Source organism: Aythya marila, assembly GCF_965140915.1.
Source record: "Aythya marila genome assembly, chromosome: 9".
Taxonomy (NCBI): domain Eukaryota; kingdom Metazoa; phylum Chordata; class Aves; order Anseriformes; family Anatidae; genus Aythya; species Aythya marila.
The window spans coordinates 19,112,905-19,135,894 of NC_139050.1; the positions used below are offsets into that span (position 1 = coordinate 19,112,905).

The window sequence follows — 22,990 nt, forward strand, 5'->3', positions numbered from 1 at the left end:
TCAAACATCAAAACAATCCAAGCAAAACCCACATACATCTGTGCATGTACAGCAGGGCTGTGATCACAGCCCTGGAAAGAGAAAACAGCAGATTCATTCCCAGTTCACAGAGAGCACCACAGAAAGTGCTAGATATGGAGTTCATTCCGCACACAGATTAGCTATGTGTTTGAGCGTGATCACAGATCCCCTATAAGTCAAACAAAAAAAACACGTAAGTTCTAAATTTCATCAGCTCATAAAAGGGAGGACAGGAAAGAAACTTCTTCCTTTAATACAAAGGACAATTTTTGTACTTTGAGCCTCTGGAGAACATATCATTGGTTCTTGCTCCCCACCCATTCATGCCATTCACCCAGATTACCACCAAAAGTAAAAGGGTACCTTCTTTCAGGATATTGCATAAGGACAGAGGCCTGGATTTTGGTGGAGAGGGCTTTCTGGAGCCATTTTACAGTATCATGTTGGTTATCAGGATTTCAGGCACTCAGTAAATGGTCTCAGTCTATAAAGGCTAAGTACCACAAAAAATAATTATTCCAAATCTTTATTTTCTTTTTTGTTGTTGTTGTTGTTTTTTAATCTAATGATTATCAATCTTTCCCACATCTCCACAAGACTTAAGATTGGATTTTATCATGTTAGAAACAAAGAAATTAATGTTCTTATACAATAATGGCAACCACAGAACCAAAATCAAATTGGATGTTAATATTTTTTTCTAAGACCATTACAGTCAAAACCAGAGGGACAAGCTTAGAATATAAAACAGTTATTAGAATTGGTCACAAATGACCCTTCAATATGATCGCATTACATTGGAACCACTGAGCTATTGTACTCTAGTGCTTTTACACTTAAGTTGCTGTGTGTTTTTTTTTTTTTGCCTACTTCACAACTTTCACTGCTGTACATTTGCTCCATCTTGTGGTTTATTTAGCAGTCATATGACTGAGAATCTCAAAGAAAAAAACATAGCCCAAAAGAAAACATCAAAGCAGTACAAACAGGATGCTAATTATACCAGCCACATTAGAATAAGAAATTTGGTTGAGGGGATTTTATCAACCCACCCACCCAACCTCACCCCACACCATAGAAGGACAGAAACTCAGGTGGTCTGCAACAGCAGTGTTATCTTTGGGATACTCAGCCTCTGAAGATTTCGACATTCTAGCTTTTCTTTGTCCTTCTATCTTACAGCAACAACAAAAACGTAAAACTAGGCCAGGAGAGACTTTTATGCCGTGGCAACAAAAAGCTGGGACTCAGGTTATTCAGTGAGTCCAGAGAAAGTTTACTGAGCAAACACAGACCACAGAAATTAGCCCCACAGCATCTGGCTCAGCCCCAGAAGCAGGATTAAAAGTAAGTTGTCTGAAAGAAGTACTTGGGTAGGTGTGATGCAACAACACTATCGCCAACTCTAAGCTGAAGAACTTACTTCCAGGCCCATCTTTGATCCTGGGTCCCTCTGATCCTGTCTCTGCAAGGATATTCGCGTTAGCATGGTTCTCCAGATCCATCACGTCCAAAGCAGGCTCACTCTCTTCCTCAAGTTCAGGGCGGCTGAAGATCCATTCCAGCGCACGCTCCAAATTATTGTTCTGTGAGTCAATCAAACAAAAAAGCAGCCCTTAATACATTCTCTAGAATCATGCTACCACTCAGATACCAGCCTTTGAAACAAATATGGATCATATGCAAAAGCCCTGAAAGCTTCTAAGATACATACTCTTCCTCCATGGAAAACAGTATTCAACAAGCACTCTGCAGAAGCTTAATAGATGGAAAAGAAATCTTTCCACAAATATTTCCCATGGTCCCAGATTTCCCATCATGAAGACACATAGTCTTTCGGCATTCTGATTGTTTCTCAACAGATGTTTCACTACATTTTAACATTACATGTATGTAATGCACACTGCCCACCTTCTCCACTTTAACCTAACCAAGTCAGGCATCCCACACTTTGCCAGAATAGTTCTACACGCATTACCCACTAACTCAATTTTTATATGTATTTTTCAGAGCTACCTGAACATGCACACATACAGGGCACATAATATCAGATGAAATCCACATGCTACCACTAACTCAAGGAACTCACTGTTGCCTTCAGTGCTTGAATTGCTAGGTTCCTTTGGAAACCCATGGAAATGATAATGGCAACCATCTCTTCAGGAGGCTGGTTATCCAGCCCAACAGCCCCTAACCCAGCCGCTCCACTGGAAGTGGCTCCTCCAAACGCAGGTACAACCAGTGGCTCAGCAAAGTCTGGAACAATAAAACATTCATCAATTCATCCTTTTGCCCCACTGAACTGGAAAGTCAACAACACACACAAACAAACAGGACCTCAAAGCAGCCTGGAAATCAATGTGCAGTTTATTTCACTTGCCCGGTTGGGACTTAAATGTGTGGAAAGCCTTAAAAAACAACAAGTTGCAACAACTTGGTACATCACAGAAGTGAAACAACTGAAGGAAAGTAGCAAAGGTTGATGTAGAAGCAGTGATGACACCAGAACAGTAGACAATCCGGCTGATGTGCATATAGTTGTAAAATTAACTGATTCCATAGCTGAAATATCCCGCTTAAGCTCAAGTAAAACTCATTCTCCATTTACACAAGCAACACAAGAGTCCACAATGAAATGGGAACTCAACCAAATCAGGAGCTCCCTGGCAAGGGCGTGCTCAGCTATACTCAGTACCAAATCATGGGCTCAAACTTTGTATGGTTGAAACACAGAAAGTGGAGAATATCTAGCTGCCAATTAGGTGTCCATCAGTAGATAGCACAACTTATAAATATGTTGTGAATGCACTAATCTGAGCTAGAGAAGGCTGATATGGCAAAAAAGCATCCACAAAACAGAGCTCTCTGAACTTACGCTTGATCACAAGTCAGCTTTCCCCTCTGCAGCATAGACCTAGCCAAAGGCTGGAAAACAGAGAGCTAGCCCACACCACCAGTGAGGACAAGAGACAGTACTCTTGGTGTAACTTAGGTTTGTTGTTGTCTTCTAGACAGAGGATGCCATATGATGGTCAAGACCTGCATATCCTAGGAGCAGCTTAGGAAAATTCACTCACACCTCCAGGTTTCCTGAGGTGAGGAAGGGGGATGTTGTTTCTCTGTCACACGTTATGACATTTCAACTGCCATGATAGACAACCAGGAGGTGAGTTTAGTTTGCACCTTCCAGTCACTAACCTGGTTCTTCCATATGTGCAATGATCCAGTTGAAAGCCACTTCAGCACCCAGGTTGCCTGTATAGTACACGGCTTTCCGACATGCTTCCAAAGGAAAACCCATCTCCGCCAGTTGCATAACTGAAGACTCATCAATATCTAGAGCTGCAAGAAAGGACCTTCTAGAATATACAAGTCTAATTTAATCTGTTTTACAGTCGTTCTTAATGTTATTTGTGGTGATACATATTACTATACATACTGCTAGGATTTGTTTTAGTGCTAGTACTTAGGTTAGCAATAAAGCCATACTCATTAGAAAGCAGCCTTGTACAAAGCATTATAGTATTTATTATGATTTATTATGGACTTGGAATCATTTGTCTCACTAACCTACATAGGTCATTAACCTTGACAATTTCCTACAGAATTTCATTTATAAAAGAACTCACCGCTGAATTTTAAGGGGTGAAGTTAGGTACTGAGCTTAGCTAGGGAAGGCCATCTAGAGCCATCACTGCTCTTTGAGGAAGGATCTTGCAGGCAAGAGGAACAGTGGCTGCTGGATCTAGCAGTCTCCAGCTGAGCTTCATCTCTGAATTACATAGCCTGACAGCTTCAGCTGAGGTCAGAGTCCAGAGGGAGCCAGGATCAAGCAGCTGTAACCCCCAGAACTGCAAGATCCTGCCGATGAGTGGCATCTTGCAGATGAGCCCTTGGCTCCTGCTCTGGTCTGTTCTGCACTGAACACCTGCAGAAATTCAGCGAGTCTTTCTTCCCAGGAGAGGTGGTACCCACCTCTCTTTAGGTCTCATACCATACCACTCGGACACATTGTCTCTTCTGGGGCTTTTAGCTTAGAGCAGAACTTCTGCTACTGCCTCTGCTGATGCATGGAAAAATCGATTTGTTCTGACAGCACTGCTGATACTATAAAGCACTACAAGGACCTTCTTGGTATTCTCTCTCTCATTAATAAGTTATTATTAGAAGTAGCACAGATAACATTCTGCTTAGAGATAACTGCAGGTAAAAATAAGTTTCCAACACAGTAAATATTAAAGACACCTCACAGATATTCATATTGCACTTCCACCTCCTTCATTCTACAAACCAGACCTGAAATAAGTCTCTGCTAAGATCATAACAACTTCAGTCTGGAAGTACAGCAGATTCATCAATGAAAGTAGCAACCAAGTGTTCTCTTTAGCAAGCAATTATATAAAACATAAAGGAACTTTCAAGCCTAGAGAGGTGCTGTTCAGCATTCAACATAGACAACTGTTAAGTTAAGGCTCTGTCCATAGAATCTGCATCGCATCCTACATATATCCAAACACATGTAATGTTTAAACCTAAAATATCTCCTAGTTCATATAATTAAATGCATGGGTATAAAATAGTAGTGTCTATTTTCTAATAAATGGCTGCATGCGTGAAGCAAAAATATTGTAAAAACATTACATCCGAGTTAACATCTCCTGGTCTGTTCACAATTGTATTTTATTACACACAGGTACATCAGATTTTATATTCAAGGTTACTGCAGATAGAGTAGCAGCTCATATTCTGGCTACACTTATGCTAGTACAGACTCTTTTATGCAGAAGAGTCCTGCACGCATGCAAGCAAATGATGAACAAATACAGATGTCAGCTGCTACTTAAAGGAAGCATGCAGCCAGAGCTCCATGCATCAGCATGTGTACAAAGAAACCATTAACTGGGCAAAAGCATGGCAATTTAAGCAGATGAAATACCAGTCTCAGAAAAATGAGATACATACACTCCATGAAATGGTTCATCGTACGATCTGAAAAACAAGGGGAAAAAAGGAGGGAAAGCCACATATGAAGGCTAAGTAGATTCATATTGTTCCATATAACAAAAAATCCATGTTTTTTTTTTTTTAAAGTCACAGAAACATTGGACCTCATACAGGCAGAGCATGACCATCTTTATATCCCTGATGTTTTGCCTTGAATTAACAACCTCCCTAGCAACTCAGAATGAGATGCCACTAGTATCATAAACCAGCAGGAATTATATCTGATTATATCTGATAACTTAAATAAGAACCTGTTCTGTTATAAGGTTCCATCACCCAAACGCACTAAAAACAGGTCAGTCCACTAAAAAGGGCTAAAAAGAATAGGTCATGGTAAGAAACTGCAGATAAGAGTCAAAATTCAAACCTTTAGAGAGCTGAATTTTGACATAGCCTTTGGTCTGGCACACAGCCTCAGGTATTAGTTGTCTTTCATGGGGAGGATCAAGAGAATAGATGTCAGTACCTTTCGGATCATCAGGAATGATAATGGGAGGAGCAATGTCTGGAAGTTCCTCTTCTCCTGGTTGGAGACCCGTGGCCCGAAGGTGATTGATATCCAGGAAATCTGGCATGTCTACAGAAACATCTACAAAAACAGAGAAATGGGTTAAGCATATGAAACCACCAAGGACTCTGGTACACAGCTGACAAACAGCTAGGATAACTTCACATGGGTTAGTTTAATTTGTCATAAAAGAAAAGAAGATTCAATTAGGATCTTCACAGTATAAAATTCAGAATGAAGTAATGTCCTCATACAGGAAAGCATGTATACCTTACAGATTATATTAGATAGAATGAGAAAAGGGAAGTATAAAAGGCACATACCAAGCTTTTTGGGTATCCAGTCAAGGCCAAAGGTGAACTTCTTTATCTGCACAACTAAGTACTCAGGAAATGAAGCAAAACGTGAAGTCCTGGGAAGCACAAGAAATTCAATTCAGTGAAGCAGGGCAACAACATCAAAAGCAGCACAGATTTTAGTACCTCATGCACACTGAGATAAGTAATTCTAGTAATTCTGAGTGAAATGAATAGTGATGAATTTTATAAAATATAAGTGAGAACCTAAATTTCACAGAAAAGTAAGTTTTCAAGTACAGTGAAGTATAGTAGCTTTCTATACATTTATATCCCAAATGTCAGCTGAAAACCTTGCAGATATTCAGCTTGTATGAAAAATACAGCAAACAACTAAAAGTAATATATTAAATTTGCTTAGTCAAGCAATTCTGAAATTGAATGTCAGAAAATAACTTTTCAATGATGTATTGGCTAGAACTTTAGGGCAAATGTTTAAAGCATAGTTTGGACAAAATGGGCTAACAATGGAATGTGCAGTTTTTCATTCTAACAGTAGCATAGACAATGAGGTATCAATCCACCTATAAAGCATTTCATTAAGATAAAGATGTTATTTTTGAATTTTTCATATAAAAATACTATTTAGAAATGCATTATATTCTTATTAAACTACTACGATATTTAACAAAAATAGAGATGACTCGAGGTGAAACAGATATCTGATTTTTGTCAGCTTAATGAAGAGAAAAAAGTTAATCTTGAACACAATGAAACATTATATGTATTGCTGTTCTCCTTCTCCGCGTTCCCATTTCCCTTGTATTTAGTATCCTGAACCTTTCCCCTTATCTTCCATTTACACATGCCATCCTTTCCTCTAGTTCAACTTATTCTGGGTAAAATACAATTAACCCATCCTCAATGAGGCCTTCTTTCCATATTACAGATAGTTGCTTTCTAAATTATTGTTAGCTCTACCCTGCAGTTTTAGTAACTTTATTATCTGCAGCAGAAAATTTTGAATTTTAAACATATTCTTCTTTATCTTTCAATGCTTTTAAATATCCAAGGAATGAGGAAGTGCTAAATCATGGTCAAAGTAAAGAGAGAGAGAGAAACCTCCACAATTTTCTGCTACGATTTTCTCCATACCACGTGCACTTGCCTCACAGCTTTCAATACGAGTGAAGCTGTACACAAAAAGAGGGATGAGGCATTGATATGTTAAGTGATCTAAAAATAGAAGGTATCACAGCAAATCAGTTGCAGAGCTCATTTTTCAACCACTCCTTGCTGCTGACATATAGAAATGGAACCTGATAAGAAACTAAGTCTTGTTAACAAGGAATTCTCCCCCTGCAAATTTCAGTCCTCTGCCTCCCATTCTATTTCATCTCAATGCTTTCTAAGCCCAAGAAGCTTTTATTCTTTTATCTACCTAAGTATAGGCACACAAGGTAGTTTTCTTTTTTTTTTTTTTTTTTTCCCTAAGTCCACCTTGTACCATGACCCCACATAAGTAAGAGCAATCAAGCTTAACAGATGCAACCATATCCTGTAGCTGGCAGATGTGGATGGGTTGAAATCCAGACACATAAAAAACATAGTAACATAATTACAACAGCATTATCAGCATAGCACTTCACAAATTCAAAGACTTCCATTCATCAAAAGAACTTTTTCAAACAAGAAGTAAAACCTTCACTTGCTTTATCTTGTTTTGTCTCCACACAATGCTATTCAGCATTTTTAGTCAAATGAAGACATCAAGGGACTAAGCACAGAGATCCAGAGTGTCTCTTAACACTCAGTACAGAGCATACTAGCTAATACATGGGAATCAATTTTAAAACATGGGCAAACAATTAAGTAATAAGCATTTAAAGTTCAAGCTCTTAAAAACCAACTAATTTCACCTCTTGGAGTTTGACAGTTTAGATCAATTTATTTCCTGCTCGATTGCTCATTACAGCTCTTGTTGAGCTTGATCTGCACATTGCATTGTGAGCCTCAACATTAACACGATCCCAAAGCCCATAAAGCCCTTTGTTTCTCACTGTGCCATGTCCAGGTAGGAAAGTAAGCAAAGAGTACAGGTTTTCATTAGGCACACAGACACTTACTTAACTCCTGCAGATTTTGCTTGAAGGGCACTGCTCCAGAAGTCTTCTACGTTGTTCGGTTCAGAAAAAGCCTGCAGACATGCACTAAATGGGATCTTGGCACGGACAAGCTCTGGTGGAGCTCTCCTTGCAGCTTCTGCTTCTCGCCTCTTCAGTTCATACGCAATTAATTCATCTGAGAAATACACATCACATTGAAAGCTAAATGAGCATTGTTGTGGTTTTGATGTACCTCACTGCAGTCTTATTTTTGCAGGTCTTAGAAACAGAAGAACCTACCTACCAGTAAAACTCTCGTGTGGCTCAACAGACATCATTCATTGTTGGGAGAGTTTCCAAATAGTCAGTCAATAGACCTCTTTGTTTCCTTACCTTTGTTTGTTGCTGCTTCCATTGCAACAGGTAACTGCATGATATAGTCCACCCTCTCTGTGTAGCGCACCTTTCTGGACTGGCAGCATTGTGTGCGTTCTTCCACCAGGAACCGGAAGACATCACTGGGGTTTTCTGAACCTACTGGGTTCCTCTGAAAGGAATATTAACATTCACTTTAATGATCATCCCTTAGATGACCAAAGAATCCAAAGACTGATGAAAAGCACAAAGACACTAATGTTGCAGCCAGCTCTGACAGCTCAGCTTGTTTCCTATTTCATGCAGAACTCAGAGAAGTTCGTGATGTCTGCATACACAGCAATATCTTGCAGAAAGATACTAATTTGCAGGGTATGCACAGAATGAATGTGACTGAGTCAAGGTAGACAGAAGAAGCTACGAAAGTAACAGGTTATCATAAAGACTGAAATCTCAGGTAAGTAACATAGAACATCCCTTCAGCAGACAGAATTGTTCCTACCGCTCTGAATCTGCATTGAAACAGAACGAGAAACTTGTAGTTCATTATCCAGATAGAAATGTCATACAAAGAATAATTCCTCCTCCTTATTGTTCATGTTAATATCTGTGATCAGGTTTAAAAAAAAAAAAAAAAGTAAAAAGAAAAAAAGAAGTCTTCTAGCCACCCTGTAATCAGTAATGCGTTTTGTGATGTAGAATGTTACACATTCAAATGTGAATAACTTCATCCAAACTAACACATGAATAAACACCTTTGATTCTTGGGGAAAATAGGAAAATGAGGGAGGAGGGATGGAAAAGAAAGAAGTGCTTTAAATCAAAACTGGCTGTCTTTGTAAATTTCCTTTTCAGAAAGACATAGTTAAAATTCACAGCACTGGTTCTTTTACATGCAGCATTGAGCTGGAACACAGTAGAACTAACATTTTATATTCAGAAATATTCAACTGACAAATATTCACTTTGCCTTCATCAGGAGAGACTTTCTCCTGTAATGACTCAAGGATGTACAGCTGGGATTTGTAAAAGGAGTTGGATGTGGTGATTAGTTTGCTCCCAATGTAGACAAAAATTTGCAATAATAATACCACCTAATTCATTATTATTCCAAGACAGACTTTGTTATGGTAAACAAATGGATAGTATGCAATCATAAATGAACAGCAATTTAAGGACAGACACATACATTTATAAATCTTATAGTTTGTTCAAAGATGCTTGACCTTTCTGTATCTCTTGCATCACTGGTCATGCAAGAGTCTGAAGTCATGAGAAAGGAGAATAAAATGAAAAATTGTTTCTAAATCAAAACACATTTAAATTGGTGCCATTTTCTACATATCCAACACTATAAAGAATATATTAAAAAATGAACTATTCATATAACAACTTGGTCCTCATTGTCTAACACAACCACAGAACAGAAGATTTCCACAGAACATTAAGATTTTCTCACCTCTACGAGATTTATAAGATGTAGAAAAAACTCCTGCGCGTCTTGTTGTCTATTAGAGGAAAATTCTGGGTGGCCTTTACTTATAAAAGCCTTAAACATTCGGGGAGATATTCCATTGTGTTGTGGCTAGAAATAAATGAAAGAAAGAAAGCTTTTAAAGAAGAATTTTTGTTTATTCTTGGACCAAAGATCACTCCACTAGATCTATTTTTGACCCATTTCTATCACTGTAGAAATAATAATTTCAGTTTCATCTAGACTTCCATTTTAATAAAAATGAAAAGGAACCTGAAATGTTATTCGACTGTTTTAGAATATGTTTTCTGACATCTCCTGCATCATTCATTTCATCTGATTTTTCCATGGCATTTGCAAGTTAAAACCAATTACTGCAGGTTTCATAGAAGCATAGAATGTTTGCTGAAGGCTAGTAGTTTTCAGAAAGGCTAAAAGTCTACACAGTTTTCTAACATTTGACATTCCTTCAGACCACTGTTTCACTTAAAGCTATGTGGGCATTGAAGCACGTTGATAAACCAGCTGGCAGCTTTACTCAGGACAAAACCTTTCCAGAGATCTCTGCAGAGTGAAGCAGAGAGCAACTAATGCATGCAGGATGAATTCCCAGATGGGTTGCAAAGAACAGACATGAATCTGCAATTTGCAGGTGTTAGTTTTGTTGAAGGACCAGGAACATACAGCCTTTGGCCAGAAAACTGTACCATTTATGAAGATCTCTAGCTGCTAAGAGAGTCCTCATTTTCATTTTCACAATCTCTATACCACTTCAAGACGCTTTTTTTTTTTTTTTTCTCCTTGGAATTGTATCCTCAAGAATACACTAGTCATTATTCCTTTTACATAACACTTTCAAAAAGGTCAGAATCTTTTACTCAGATTTGCCCTCATCCTCCATAAGACCAAATAAATTTCAAGACAGTCCAAGCAAAAGCATAGCCTCTAGGACATACTAAGGGTTGTTCAATATCCAGCCAATCTCAGTCTCTACTACAGTTGCACTATCATTCTGGTATAAAAATAGAAAAAGCAGCATGAAATGGAAGATGCATAAAGCATACACTAGCAGAGCAAAATTTTATTCTTGGTTTCACCAGTGTAAGATAGCCCTAGACTCACTGAAATCAGAAGCAGATGCTCAATTATGTTTTTTTCGGTTTCTGGCAACATACCAGCTACCTCATTAAACTAAGATGCTAGTTAGAGGGTCTCAGAAAGAGAAAGGGTCTCAGTACTGTTTGAACAGAGAGATGTTCTAGGGATTTCTGAATCATGGGTTATTTATCACTTTTGTGTCCTCGACTGCCTTTCAAAGCCAAGACTGAGGAGAGAAATGCGTAAAACAGCTCAAATTACTTCACATCAGGCTTTTTCCTATGTTGAAAGCAAGAATACTGCAAGGTGGCACATTTGCCCTGATGTGTAATGCAATGAGTTTGGACTTAAGCCTTGTTTCCATCTATATGCTTTTTACTCAGCCATTTGAGCAGGGAGAAATATGCCACATGTGACAATCTCTAGAAAAGGATCTCACGCTGTAAACTCTTTCTACCTCAAGGACAAGAAAAATAATGGAAGAAATGGCAGAGCTCTAAGCAGAAAATTAAGTCCTAGTTGATGACCATTGAAGCTTTCAATCTGTTCTTCATATCAAAGTGGGTCCAAGTGGCTGCCATTCCCAGATAAAGCTCCTGTGGCAAAAAGATTTCAGCTCCCCAGAACCATGAATATTTATAGAATACCTGGCATACTTTCCCCATCAACAGTTGCAAAACAGTTTAGCTAAATATAGACTGTGCTGGACCAATGCAGATCTCACATGAACGCTTTTACAGGCAACAACTCCAAAAAACTTTGGATGAATTCCAAAGACCCAGAAAGCTAAAGAACTTCTTTGCATGTAGGAGGCAAAAAAAGAGGGGGGAGAGAATAAAAATAAAATGAATAATTGATTTTATAGACACAAAACTGAAGCACTTGAAAATGTTGAGGGCCTAAAATCCTCTGCAATCATATTAGTTTATTTTAAATATCAGTACAGCTATCTGGATGAGAAATATCATCTGTATGTATACTGGTATTTCGTGGAAGAGCTGGCAGGGCAGGAAAACACCCCCAAGCCCACAAAACCTACATTTGTACATCCAGAGTGAGGGAACAGAGGGAACAGCTATATTTATTTTTTCTAAGTAATTCTTCAATACAAAGAATAAAAGGAATAAAAAAATATTCAATAAAAAGAATAAATAAAGGCTAATTCAAATACTGGTAACTGCTAGGATTTGCTTGATAACGAACTCATCTGATACATACAACTACAATTTTATTAAATTGACCTTATGAATAATACAGATATTCTTAAATAACAACACATGGCTGCTACTAACTACCTGACAGAAATATGCTATTTGTCATTAAAAAGTTCTCAACATCTCATTGCTAGGAGTGACCACTGGCCTAAACATGCAGATGTAGGTTTATTCTAAGTGTCCTGATCTTCCAGCACATAGTTCTTCATTCATATCCTGTATGCATTTAACAAAGCAGGTCATCAATGCACAGAATTTAAGGTGAGGAGTCTGTTGAAATTATTCTACTATTTCTTAGTTATAGTGATGCATTGATAGATTTTAACTTTATTTAAAGGAAACATAAGCCACTTGTGATTGGTTGCACCAAACCAATGACTATCTGTTGTACAAAACAATCGCTTTGAGACATGAAGCTTTCAAATCCTGCAGCCTACTGTGTACCAGATGTTTGGTCTTTGTCCAGTATCCCCCTGACATTCTTATTTTAGGAGAATTTCCTATATCAATAACTGATAGAGGAAGGTAGAGGAAAAAATCTATTTCCATGGAAAACATCATCATGCTTCTGTGACAGAAGCAAACGTGATTGCTATTATCTGTGAAAATATGACTTGGTAAGAGAACTTTTCCTCCATAAAGAAAGCTCTTTCCTACAGGCATTATTTTCACTATTTGCTGCTAGCTCACCATTTGTTTCTAAATATCCCATCTATGGAGTCTGTGCTTTGGCTCCACGTGCTGCTTGGAATCACAATAAGAGAGGTTGGCAGGGACACAAACACATTCCAGGCAGTTTTTCTAGCATCGCTCTAAAGAAGATGTTTCAAAGTAGATAATTTGAATAGTAAAACAAATCTAAACTTCAACAGATTCACTTGGGTAGAGAACACTGACCAAATAACTAGGATTTTCCTCCACGCAGTTATTAATTGGGTGACTGTAGGGAAAACAGGCAAATCCAAAAACATCAGTGTTCAAAGTGACAAAATCTGAACTGGTGTTATTCTCACTCTGAAATGTTGAGGGAAATTACACTAACCTGGACAAAGAAAATAATCTTTCCCAGCTCACCACTAAGCTGCTGACAGCTTTTCTTCACAAAAGTAAGAACAGGTACAAAGATTAAAAGGTGAATCAGGCAGTGCCCATGAACCTTGCTGACAAAAATACATCAGTCAGGCCTTGGTCAAAAATTATCCTTACTTTTAAAAAAATCAAAATACTGTAAGAAAAAGAATACGAGGAGGCTTTCTGGTTATTGTGAAAGTATTCATTGCTGAATGAAGAAAGCATACACAGATAAAGGTGTAGGTGTATGGATGCCACTATGTGCCTTGATGCTTGGCTGTCCAGTGGTTACAGTTTCAATTTATATCCAAAAATCATATCTACTGTTCATTTTCTAGGAGAGACCCCACTGGCATAGGCATGCTTCCACATGTTTTTTGTAACCATAAAATACTCAAAGCAAGCCTCAGTGGATATAGCTCTGCATGACACCTCTTTCACACAAATGAAAGCCTCCAGCACCGCTAAATCTCGCATTACATAGACAGCTTCTCCTAAAATCAGGTGGAATATCGTCAGACACTTCTCAGAAGCACCTCTTCAGTTCTTTATCCTACTTTCTGCAATTTAGAGAGGACTTAGACGTTTTCTTCTAAATACTCTGGACTCTCTAAATAACATTTTTTTTGTTCCTCAGAAAAGGTAAACCAAAAGGTAAACCTAAGCTCTGCTCTCATTACTGGAGCAGGAGAATGTTATTAGCAGAACCAATGGTAGCTTTAATGCTTTGCACAAATAGTCCCTGACTAATATATTCCTGACAAGAATCCTGCTCATTCCACCTTGCTAAGCATCCCATGCTGGATCCACCCATGCTCTCCAATGCCCAACACCTGTTCCCTTTTCTCAGGGTATCATTTTTACCTAGTTACCAGGCTGCACAAGCTCAGTCAAATACCTTGTGTTCTTCTTTCATCACCTGTTCAATAAGCTCAGATTTCATGGGTGGCTTAGAGTACTGGCCTGAAAGGAGGCCATGTCCCAGTTTAGCCCTGTAGGGAAGAAAATGGGGGGGGGGGGGAAGAAAAACATGGGAAAACAGGTAAAGAATAGACAGATTTCTTCCAAGGAAAAAAGAAATGTAGTGTCTTTGAACCCCTGAGGAAACATTATCTGTAATTACGCAGACAAGTCTTCACATTCTACCCTGTGCCATTTCTCACTTTCAAGCCCATGAAGACATGCTCTTCAGCCCTGCCATTCAATTATTCAGATTTTATTTACATTGACCAAGTAAATCACTGAAAAGTGTCACTTACATCTGAGTGTTGAAATCTTGCGTTGGATCAAGAGGGGAGTAGTCATATATTCTTGGAAGGTTTCCCACATACCTGAGCAGCAAGAACAAAACAGAACAAAACAAAACAAAAACATTCAAACATCACAGCTAGATTTACTCAGAGATATACTAACAGATACTCAGTGTTCAGCAGTGATACATCTGCAAGCTCCCTCTGTACTAGGAAGTCAAATTTTGCATCATAGCAATGACTTAATCTGTCCCTGGTGAGTGTTTCTATCGTGGAAGAAATAGTAGTAAAGGAATTATGAAATGGACGTTTAAGTTTTGCTTAGAAGCTTCTAGCTAGAGAGAAGGATACAGCAGTGTTGTTCAGTAAGAATTTAAGTTCTATTCCTTGATTGTGAAGTAGCTGCTGGATGAAGTTACTCAAAACTACAGAGAAACAACATACATTTACTTCCTAGTCTTGACCAACACTGCGGAATAAATTCCAAGGTTGTTTTTGTTTGTTTGTTTGTTTTGTGTGTTTGTTTTTGTTGTTTTTTTTTTAAAGTCAGGACCTAAACATGTAAAATAATGGTTCTGTTGAGTTTCCTCAGAGAAACAAATGCTAACTCCTGACAATAACCACTGAAGTATATATTATTGTAAACAGTTTGTTGAAAAGTGCAGCATTTTGTAGCATGCTATCTATTACTTCACTTGAAAACAGATGTAATAACAGGCTACATGGTAGGGCCACAGTGAAAGAACACACCTAATTTCTGCCTCGTCCAAAGATCTTCACTGCTCTGTTAATACTGTATGCTTCAGGAAACTCCAAGGACAATGCTGTGGAAAACCACTTCCCTTAGTAAAGTCCATCCTTATGTTTTTCAAAAATGGAGATAGAAAAGCTGTCAATTAGACTCTACTCCATATGGCTAACAAAGTAAACAAACACAAGTTTTCTCCCTCTTCTTCTCCTGAAGGCAGTTGCTACTTGTAAACCTGGGAGGTGTTCCAAAATCTAAAAGCCTTACTTCCAGAACACACACTACCATAGCTGTGGATGGAAAACGCACCCTGAACTTATTGCAAACCATAGACTGTATACTTTTTATAAATATAAAAGCTTCTCTCCTTGGAGTGATGTGGTCTGTTTTGGTTGGTCAGGAGTATTTCACATTCTTCTGTTTTGCTAATTATGTATGACAGGCAGACCCAAACAAAAACACTGAATCCAAAGCAAGTTCCAATTTCAAAGGCAGATTAGGTTTGGGATTCCAACCTTATCCAGAATAGAACAATACAATCACTAAATCCTCTAACTGGCCACTGAACTGACTGAAAGACCTGCTTGGAGATAAGACAATAAAATACCATTTTGCACAGAAAAAAAAAAAAAAAAAAAAAAAAAAAAAAGAGAGATTGGGGAATACAACAAGAGCTAACTTGGAGCTACTTACGCTCTCTGGAACTCTGGGATGCTGAAAATGATTTGCATGACAGCATTGAGGTAGCAGCTATTTCCTAGGTTCTTCATGCCAGTATATCCTGGGCCATACATGGGCTTGAGTTTCACTCCAGATTCCTGAATCACTTCCCATTCTGAGACTCTTGGTTTTATATCATTATCTCTTAGTCCATTTTCTGTCTGAAAGAAACAAGAATTTTTTTTCCTTTTAATTTCTACCACTATTATATTGTTGCTGTCATCATCATCAAATTTGTGATCTAATCTAGATAAGAAGAGCCAAATCATGGGAATAGGAAAATGAAGGTAACTTGTGCGTGTCGGGAAAGAGATCGGGGTCAAAAGTCTAGCAGCTTACTTATCCAATCCTTTGCAGCATCTGAGACTATACCTAAGTTTTGAAGGTTGCTAAATAAAACAGGTTTCCCGGAAAGACCATTGAATAAGAGAGATTTTTTATTCATAACATTGGTAAGGAAATCAGTATAATAAAACCATGTTTTATTAGTTACATGAAGTCTTTTGAAACTGGTTTAACTCTTCTCAGTTGCTTTGTGCTTATTTTTAGTTTTTTCTTCATTTGGACAATGAAATACCTGTCTTTAAAACCATTTTCCATTCAGACTTCTTAGATTATTTAAACAGAACCGGAAGCAACATCCGTCAAGATACAAATTAGTAAAAAGGACTTTTCTACTGCCAGGAACAGGACCCTGTTTGCCCCAGTCTCTTTCTGGTATACCACATTATAATCCATACTCCTACACTTGAGTGAAAGTATGTATTTATTCATTTTTAATGTCTGTATTAACAAGACCTAGACTGAAATTTATAGCTTTACATAAAGACATTTTCAATCACATTTTACTTGTCCATTAATTTATTTTTGCTTGATATTTTTATCTACTTACACAATTAACAGGCTTTCCTCCATTCATTGTAATTAAATATTCAAGATATTATTATCTAATTGAATGGCATTTTTCATCTTGAAGGAAAATGGCACAGAAGAAGAGAAGTGACACATATAAACTGCTGACTACAAAGGAACTTTTTGGAAAGGCAATTCTCAGATTTGAGAATAACGATTCACTCATCCAGACCTCAGAAAATATAACATGGACTGGCTGACTAAACTTTACAAAATTAAATATTATCATAACAGTCTGAAGCAATCACACAAATATAAACTACAAGCATCTTTTTTCTATTTCTTCCTGTCCCCAGCTAGAAGAGAAAAAGAAACCAAGAAGATTCATTTCCTACCACTTGCATCTGCAGCATATCAATCCCAAAGTGTGCCAAATGCTTTGCTATGTGTGGATCTAAAACTGGCTCCTCTTCATCAAAGGAATAGACATCTAGAAAAGCAAAGAGAACAGATGATCTATTGTATCAAATGTTATTCCTTCTCTTTGTTTACTAACATTGCATTCTCAGTACAGGCATGCCTACGCAAGATGCCTAATTCATATTCTCTGGGTTTGGTTAGGACCAACAGGCAGCTGTATGCATACAGACCCACACAGCTTAGTAAACGTCTTAAATATTTTCAACACAATCACGTCAACTCTTCTTCTTAGAACAAATTAGATGACCTCACAGTATTAAAACCTAAGATGTTTATAGCAATTACAGTATTTTCCCCCCAAAGTAAGTAAAAAAAATCTGTAGCAAAAAGAATGAACAGGGAACATGAAATTCTCAGATTCATAGACAGTCTACGTTTTGAACATGACAACGAGAGATTCTGATTTTTTGTGGAGCTACTAGATACAGGCAATCGCATTAAAACTGAGCATGTAGAGCCCACTGACTACTGGCAGTGGTGTTTCTAGTACAGTTCAAGGAATCCACTGATTTCCTTTTCCTGTGGAGATGCAGGAAAAACTGTGCATGTCTTTATTAGATGAAACTTGGATTGGACTTAGAAGATTAATCTTGTGGTTAGGGAGAAAGGCTGATTTCATTATTGGGGTGTCTGGCTTTATTATATGAGAGATTTAAATTTCAGTTCTAGCTCTAAAATAGGTCCTTCTGGCCCATAAACATTTAGGAAGGGCAAAGTTCAAACTGAGGAAGGAAGCAATATGTCTAGTGATATTTTCATTATGAAACCAAGTTTAATAAATCCAACAGAGGGACAAAATGGAGATAAAAACCCATTTTTGTCATTTACCAAGCAAGACTTGTAATGAAGCTGAGTTTTTACCTACTTGAGTAAAAAACAAAGCTGCAAGCATCATATAAAGATAGGCATTATAAGACACTCACTAGAATGACTTGAACAGGCCTTCCATCTTCTTTCTCTCTTTTCTACCCTATTGCTCTGCAGTTTATGACCTGCTCTGGTCTCTACTCACACCTAACCCCAGAATCCCTCTACCGGTCTGCCTGCACTCCTCTCAGCCAAGTGTCCTTCACACCCAGCAGAGTTTCTCTCAGTAACCTTGCTCCATGTGACTAGATCCAGGCTGACAGAGAAATCTGAACCAGTAGAAAACAGAAATAAACTTAGGAGGAGAGAGCAGGAATCCAGATAAAGGCTGTTCACAGCACAAATACCACCTCTGAAGGGTAATTATTCTGCTCTCTCCTGGCAACTACAGACCTTGGCTTTGCCTCAGCCCATCACATGTGTAAGAATTTAACAAGAAGGCAGTCTCCTTGAGGACTGCTAGTAGGAAACTCAAGCTGAAATGACAGCTTGAGGACTAGCCACCATTCTAAGATCTAAATGCAACTTAAAATTTGGCAGCCCTTAAAAAAACATTAACTCTCTCAAACTGAGGAATGGTGGTTTTGGGTTGTGCTGCTTTCTGCTGATCGGCCATCACACCCTTTATTAACATTGGTCCTCGTGACCCCTCTGGCATGTGCGGGGCTGTAGCTGCCCATCTGCTGGAATTCCACTGCATGGTAGCAAGCATGCCCAGAAGACATGACACCTCATCCACACACATGAGATCACAACATTCCCATAGTCTCCTGGCGAGGTCATAGAACAGCCAAAATATCCTGTAAAGCTCAAACACCTTACCCAAGCAGGATTACACATCAACTGATCTCAGGTGACTTCTTTCAACATGGAAGCTTTGATTTTGTTTTTCCTCATTTCTGGTGAATGGAGAGAGACATCTGGGACTGCCAACCCAGAGCAACAGAAATGGAACACGTAACGTTAACCTTCCCTCAGGTTCAGCTCGTCTCATATATTTCAGTACTTTCTGCTGTGTAGCCAACTTAAATTCATGAGACAAAAAAAAAATCAGAGGGCAGCAAATTATAGAAAGAAGATGACAGCCCCCAAACACAGGTCTGTAGTGCTCTCCTGCAAGAGTCTGTATACAAGTCAGCAAGTGTGACACACAAAGGCTGATGTCAGAGTAAGAAAGTAAGAGGAATACAAGAAAAAAGCAAGAAAACATAAAAAATCTGAGATAGGCACCACAAAACATTATTAAACAGAGAATAATCATTGTAATTTGTACTGCAGTAAGAAAAAAAAAAAAAAAAAAGTGACCATGCTACCTTTACTTCCTTTGCTTCTCGAGCTCAAGATTTATGCCTGTACTGGCTGCGTGGACATCACACTTTCCTACTTAAAGCATAAAGGGGAATGGTCCATGAAGAAACAAGTTGCACAGGATTCCCCAAAGAAGTATCTGACAATTATTGAGACTGGGATCCACAAAGCACTTCATTAAAGAACCTGTCAGATAGGGCCTGTACTGCTGAACACCTGTTCCAGTGCTCAGAGCAGTTTCAAACATGTTACCTCACAAATACTTCAAATCAAACCTAATGACGCTGTCAAGAGAGCTAGCAGGTAGCACAGACTGCCAAGAAGTACTTAGCCTAGAGAAGAAAACTTGATTTCTGTGCATCCTAGGGTGGAATACAGAAGTTTGGTTCAATTTCTGACCTGATCCCAGATCTTTTTGTTGACAGAACACTACAAAAGGGGGCTAATGCCCCAGAAATCCCTCACAGTGTATGCGACAGATTTCCCAAGAAAAGACAGGGAGCTGCTCTCCTCTGCTCCCTCTGTGTATAAACAGGGTAGATATAAGCAGAGTACTGGCACCACCTCTTTTTCCTTCTTACTGGTGTGAAAAACAATTAAGTTATGTCAGCAGAGGGACCAACACTTATTACTCCTCTACCATTACCTCTTCACCTCCAGCCCAGGGAAGCAGAAACCAGACAGACTTTACGTCACGATCAGCCATGGGGCCTCTTTCCTGAAGCTCATCTGTCATCCAGCCCTATAGAGAGGTTATGATTACCATTGTAATATAGATCAGAGAGAATGATTACTGAAAAGGAGACAAGAAAGGTTGGGGGAGGGAAGTCTTTTCTATAGGGACACCAAGTTAACATCATCCAGAAGAACAAAGGTCTGTGGAGAACAGCTGCTGCCCCTTATTCAGAGGGAAAGATGACAGCCTGTCCTTTGTTATCCCAAAGGCCACATGAGAGAAGAAGCAGCTGATCAGTGGGAGGCAGAAGTACAGCAGCTGTAGGAAAGAAGTACTGCTAGTAAAGATGCCAAAAAAAAAAAAAAAAAAGAATTGAAACAAACACTAAAGCTTATTGTTTATTTTGTAGATGCAGTTGTAACCTACATCCAGGAAAATCCTAACCACCTTCAGTATTTGAAAGATTCAGATAGGAATCATCTGAGACCAGGTTCACCCAAGAAAAAAATTATTCCATTTGGGAGAGAAGAGAACTAATTTTGCTCAGTGTTTCTGTGGCACAGCTGGTAGAATCTGACTACAGTCTCCTTTTCCTGAAACTGAATAGGACTTAAAGATGAAAAATTCTCAACTGATGTGTGTAAATAAATAAATAAATGGGGAGTTGCTGTTCTAAAAAGCTGTTTTTCATCCATATGGCCACCAGCACTAAAAACCAAACATAATCATGCTGTCTGATATTCCTTTTTTTTCCCCTCCTTACATCTGCAGCAAAGGGTCTCTTTGCTTATGATTTTTTCTGCTTCTCATGGTTTTATTCCTTGTACTTCTCACACCCCATAACCCTCTCCACAGCAACACTGCAGAATGTCACACAATGAGAATATGCAAACAAGGATACTCCTATAGCTTTTTCCCCCTACCAAGCATGCATCGCAGCAGCCTCATGAAGGTTCATTACACTGAACAAAATGTTACCAAATCACAGAACTATAGAACACTTCCCAGTAGATAAAAAAAAATACATGTTTAAAAAGAATAGACTTTTCTGACTTAAAAATCATTATTCTGTTGTTGTTTCTATGTTATACAAAATTGAACCATTTGCCCTACACTACACAGCAAACTTAGCTGAACTAAAAATATTGTTTCTCAGGACTATGCTGGTTCCAAACAACACCCTTCTTCCCAATCTATTATGAATCTACTATTATACAAAACCAAAATAATGTTTATATCAAACACGAAACAGGAAGAGAAGAACAGATTAAAAAAATGCAAGAGCTCTCTCCAAATGGAGTGTGTCGTTCTCGTCAAATTGATCAAGATTCACAAACTCACAGGGCTTCCCTTTCCATATCAATTTAACAAATACTTGCACTGGAGGCACAAACCCAGTTGGTAATAGATTTACACTGTTTGTCTCGTGCAGACAAGACTCCCCATCTCAGAACCTGCCAAGTGGCTGACCTGCTCCATCAGGAGTGATGGTTCCCAACTTCACTGCCAGGGGATAGCCCGTCTCCTTGTAGTGCTCCACTGCATGTCCATTCCCTCCACTGCCATCAAAGAACCACTTCCCACACAACACCGAGCCATCTGTCAGGTTTAGCCACAGATTCTCCCGCAGGTCACATTTTGAGCACTTCCAACCACTGCAAGAGAAACAAGCAAGAAATGACAGAAATAAGTAAGGCAGAAAGCAGTTCTGGATTCTCAGAATGATTCCCAGTTTGACCTGGTAGGACAAACCAAACATACACAGCCAGCGTGGAGCTGTGCAAGAGAATTGCTGGCTGAGTTACTGGCATTAATTTTTATTTATTTATTCATTTTTAACTCTGGACTGTATTAGCCAAAAATGAATAAACCTTGCTATACTCACCTGGGGGGAATTCTAACACCATTGTCTAACTGTACAAGTGTTTTGGCATGTTTAGACGCCTGTAGCTCTTCTTCCCAGGAGTCAGGTTCCTGCTTCCTGTAGGGCGATTTTGCGCTGAGGAGTGCATCACAAGCTATCGTCACCTGGAAGGCAAAGGAAGATCAAACTCAAAACCTAACATGGTTCAGTGAGTGGTGAGAACTTGACATCCAGCCTAGTTGCTAACCACATTGAACTGTGTATCAGTAAGACTTTTTATATGTTTGGGTACACAAGTATTTTTCTGGATTGCAGTTATTATTTTAGCAGGGGAGTAAGCGCAACATATAATACATGAATTTCCCTGGGACAAGCTGGCATCATAATAAGAGAAGGAATACAGCAGGTAAAAGGAAATCCAAGAAACGAAGACAAAACAGATTTTTAAAATGCCTGCCTGTATTAGAGTTGGTTAATATCTTTATGTAAAAAAGAAGCACCATAAGTAAAAAAAAAAAAAAAAAAAAAGAAACTCCATCTTGATAAGAATAAAATTCCTATCACCATTTGCACACACTCACTTACCAGTGCTGGTAACTCTTCTATGTTTGGCAATGAGATTTCATAGTGATCAGGAAATAGAACAAGTTTTGCTTCATCTTCGTATTCAAAGTCATCACCGTTCAGATCACTGTTTGTCTCTAGATCTGGAAAAAAAAGATGGGGAATGTTAGGAGATTGTTCTGAGATCAAGGTTCCTAAACTGTGACAGTAGTACTCTATGAGGCATTGCCTGCCTGGCATCAACCTAGAAACTTACACTGTCAGTAGTTTCTTCTGGCTAAAAATATTTGTGAAATCCTGATCTAAACTGAAATCTCACCATCTCACCATGTGTTGAGGACCAACATTTCCAAATTAATCTGATCCCCAGTCATAATCACAGTTGATCTGGCCCCTTTCCAAGCAGTCTGCTATTGCAGACACTTCATCCTGGGAGGCAGCTAACAAAATTTTGCTCACTTTGGACAAAATCAGCATGTAATACTGATGTGCATT

At 38.6% G+C, this 22,990-nt stretch overlaps 1 protein-coding gene across 1 annotated transcript in view; it reads right to left on the reverse strand.

Annotated features, from left to right (window-relative positions):
* The window catches only part of USP13 (ubiquitin specific peptidase 13), a 47,993-nt gene that overhangs the window by 4,341 nt on the left and 20,662 nt on the right, over window positions 1-22,990 (reverse strand). Inside the window, exons 4-19 of the mRNA XM_082767533.1 lie at window positions 22,517-22,638; window positions 21,953-22,095; window positions 21,538-21,722; window positions 17,132-17,226; window positions 15,858-16,045; window positions 14,426-14,497; window positions 14,065-14,158; window positions 9,769-9,894; window positions 8,328-8,481; window positions 7,956-8,130; window positions 5,857-5,945; window positions 5,492-5,614; window positions 4,984-5,010; window positions 3,220-3,363; window positions 2,111-2,277; window positions 1,445-1,607 (exon numbers count right to left, since the gene is read on the reverse strand). Of these exons, the coding sequence (XP_082623659.1) occupies window positions 1,445-1,607; window positions 2,111-2,277; window positions 3,220-3,363; window positions 4,984-5,010; window positions 5,492-5,614; window positions 5,857-5,945; window positions 7,956-8,130; window positions 8,328-8,481; window positions 9,769-9,894; window positions 14,065-14,158; window positions 14,426-14,497; window positions 15,858-16,045; window positions 17,132-17,226; window positions 21,538-21,722; window positions 21,953-22,095; window positions 22,517-22,638 (2,067 nt within the window). The remainder of the gene's footprint in view (window positions 1-1,444; window positions 1,608-2,110; window positions 2,278-3,219; window positions 3,364-4,983; window positions 5,011-5,491; window positions 5,615-5,856; window positions 5,946-7,955; window positions 8,131-8,327; window positions 8,482-9,768; window positions 9,895-14,064; window positions 14,159-14,425; window positions 14,498-15,857; window positions 16,046-17,131; window positions 17,227-21,537; window positions 21,723-21,952; window positions 22,096-22,516; window positions 22,639-22,990) is intronic.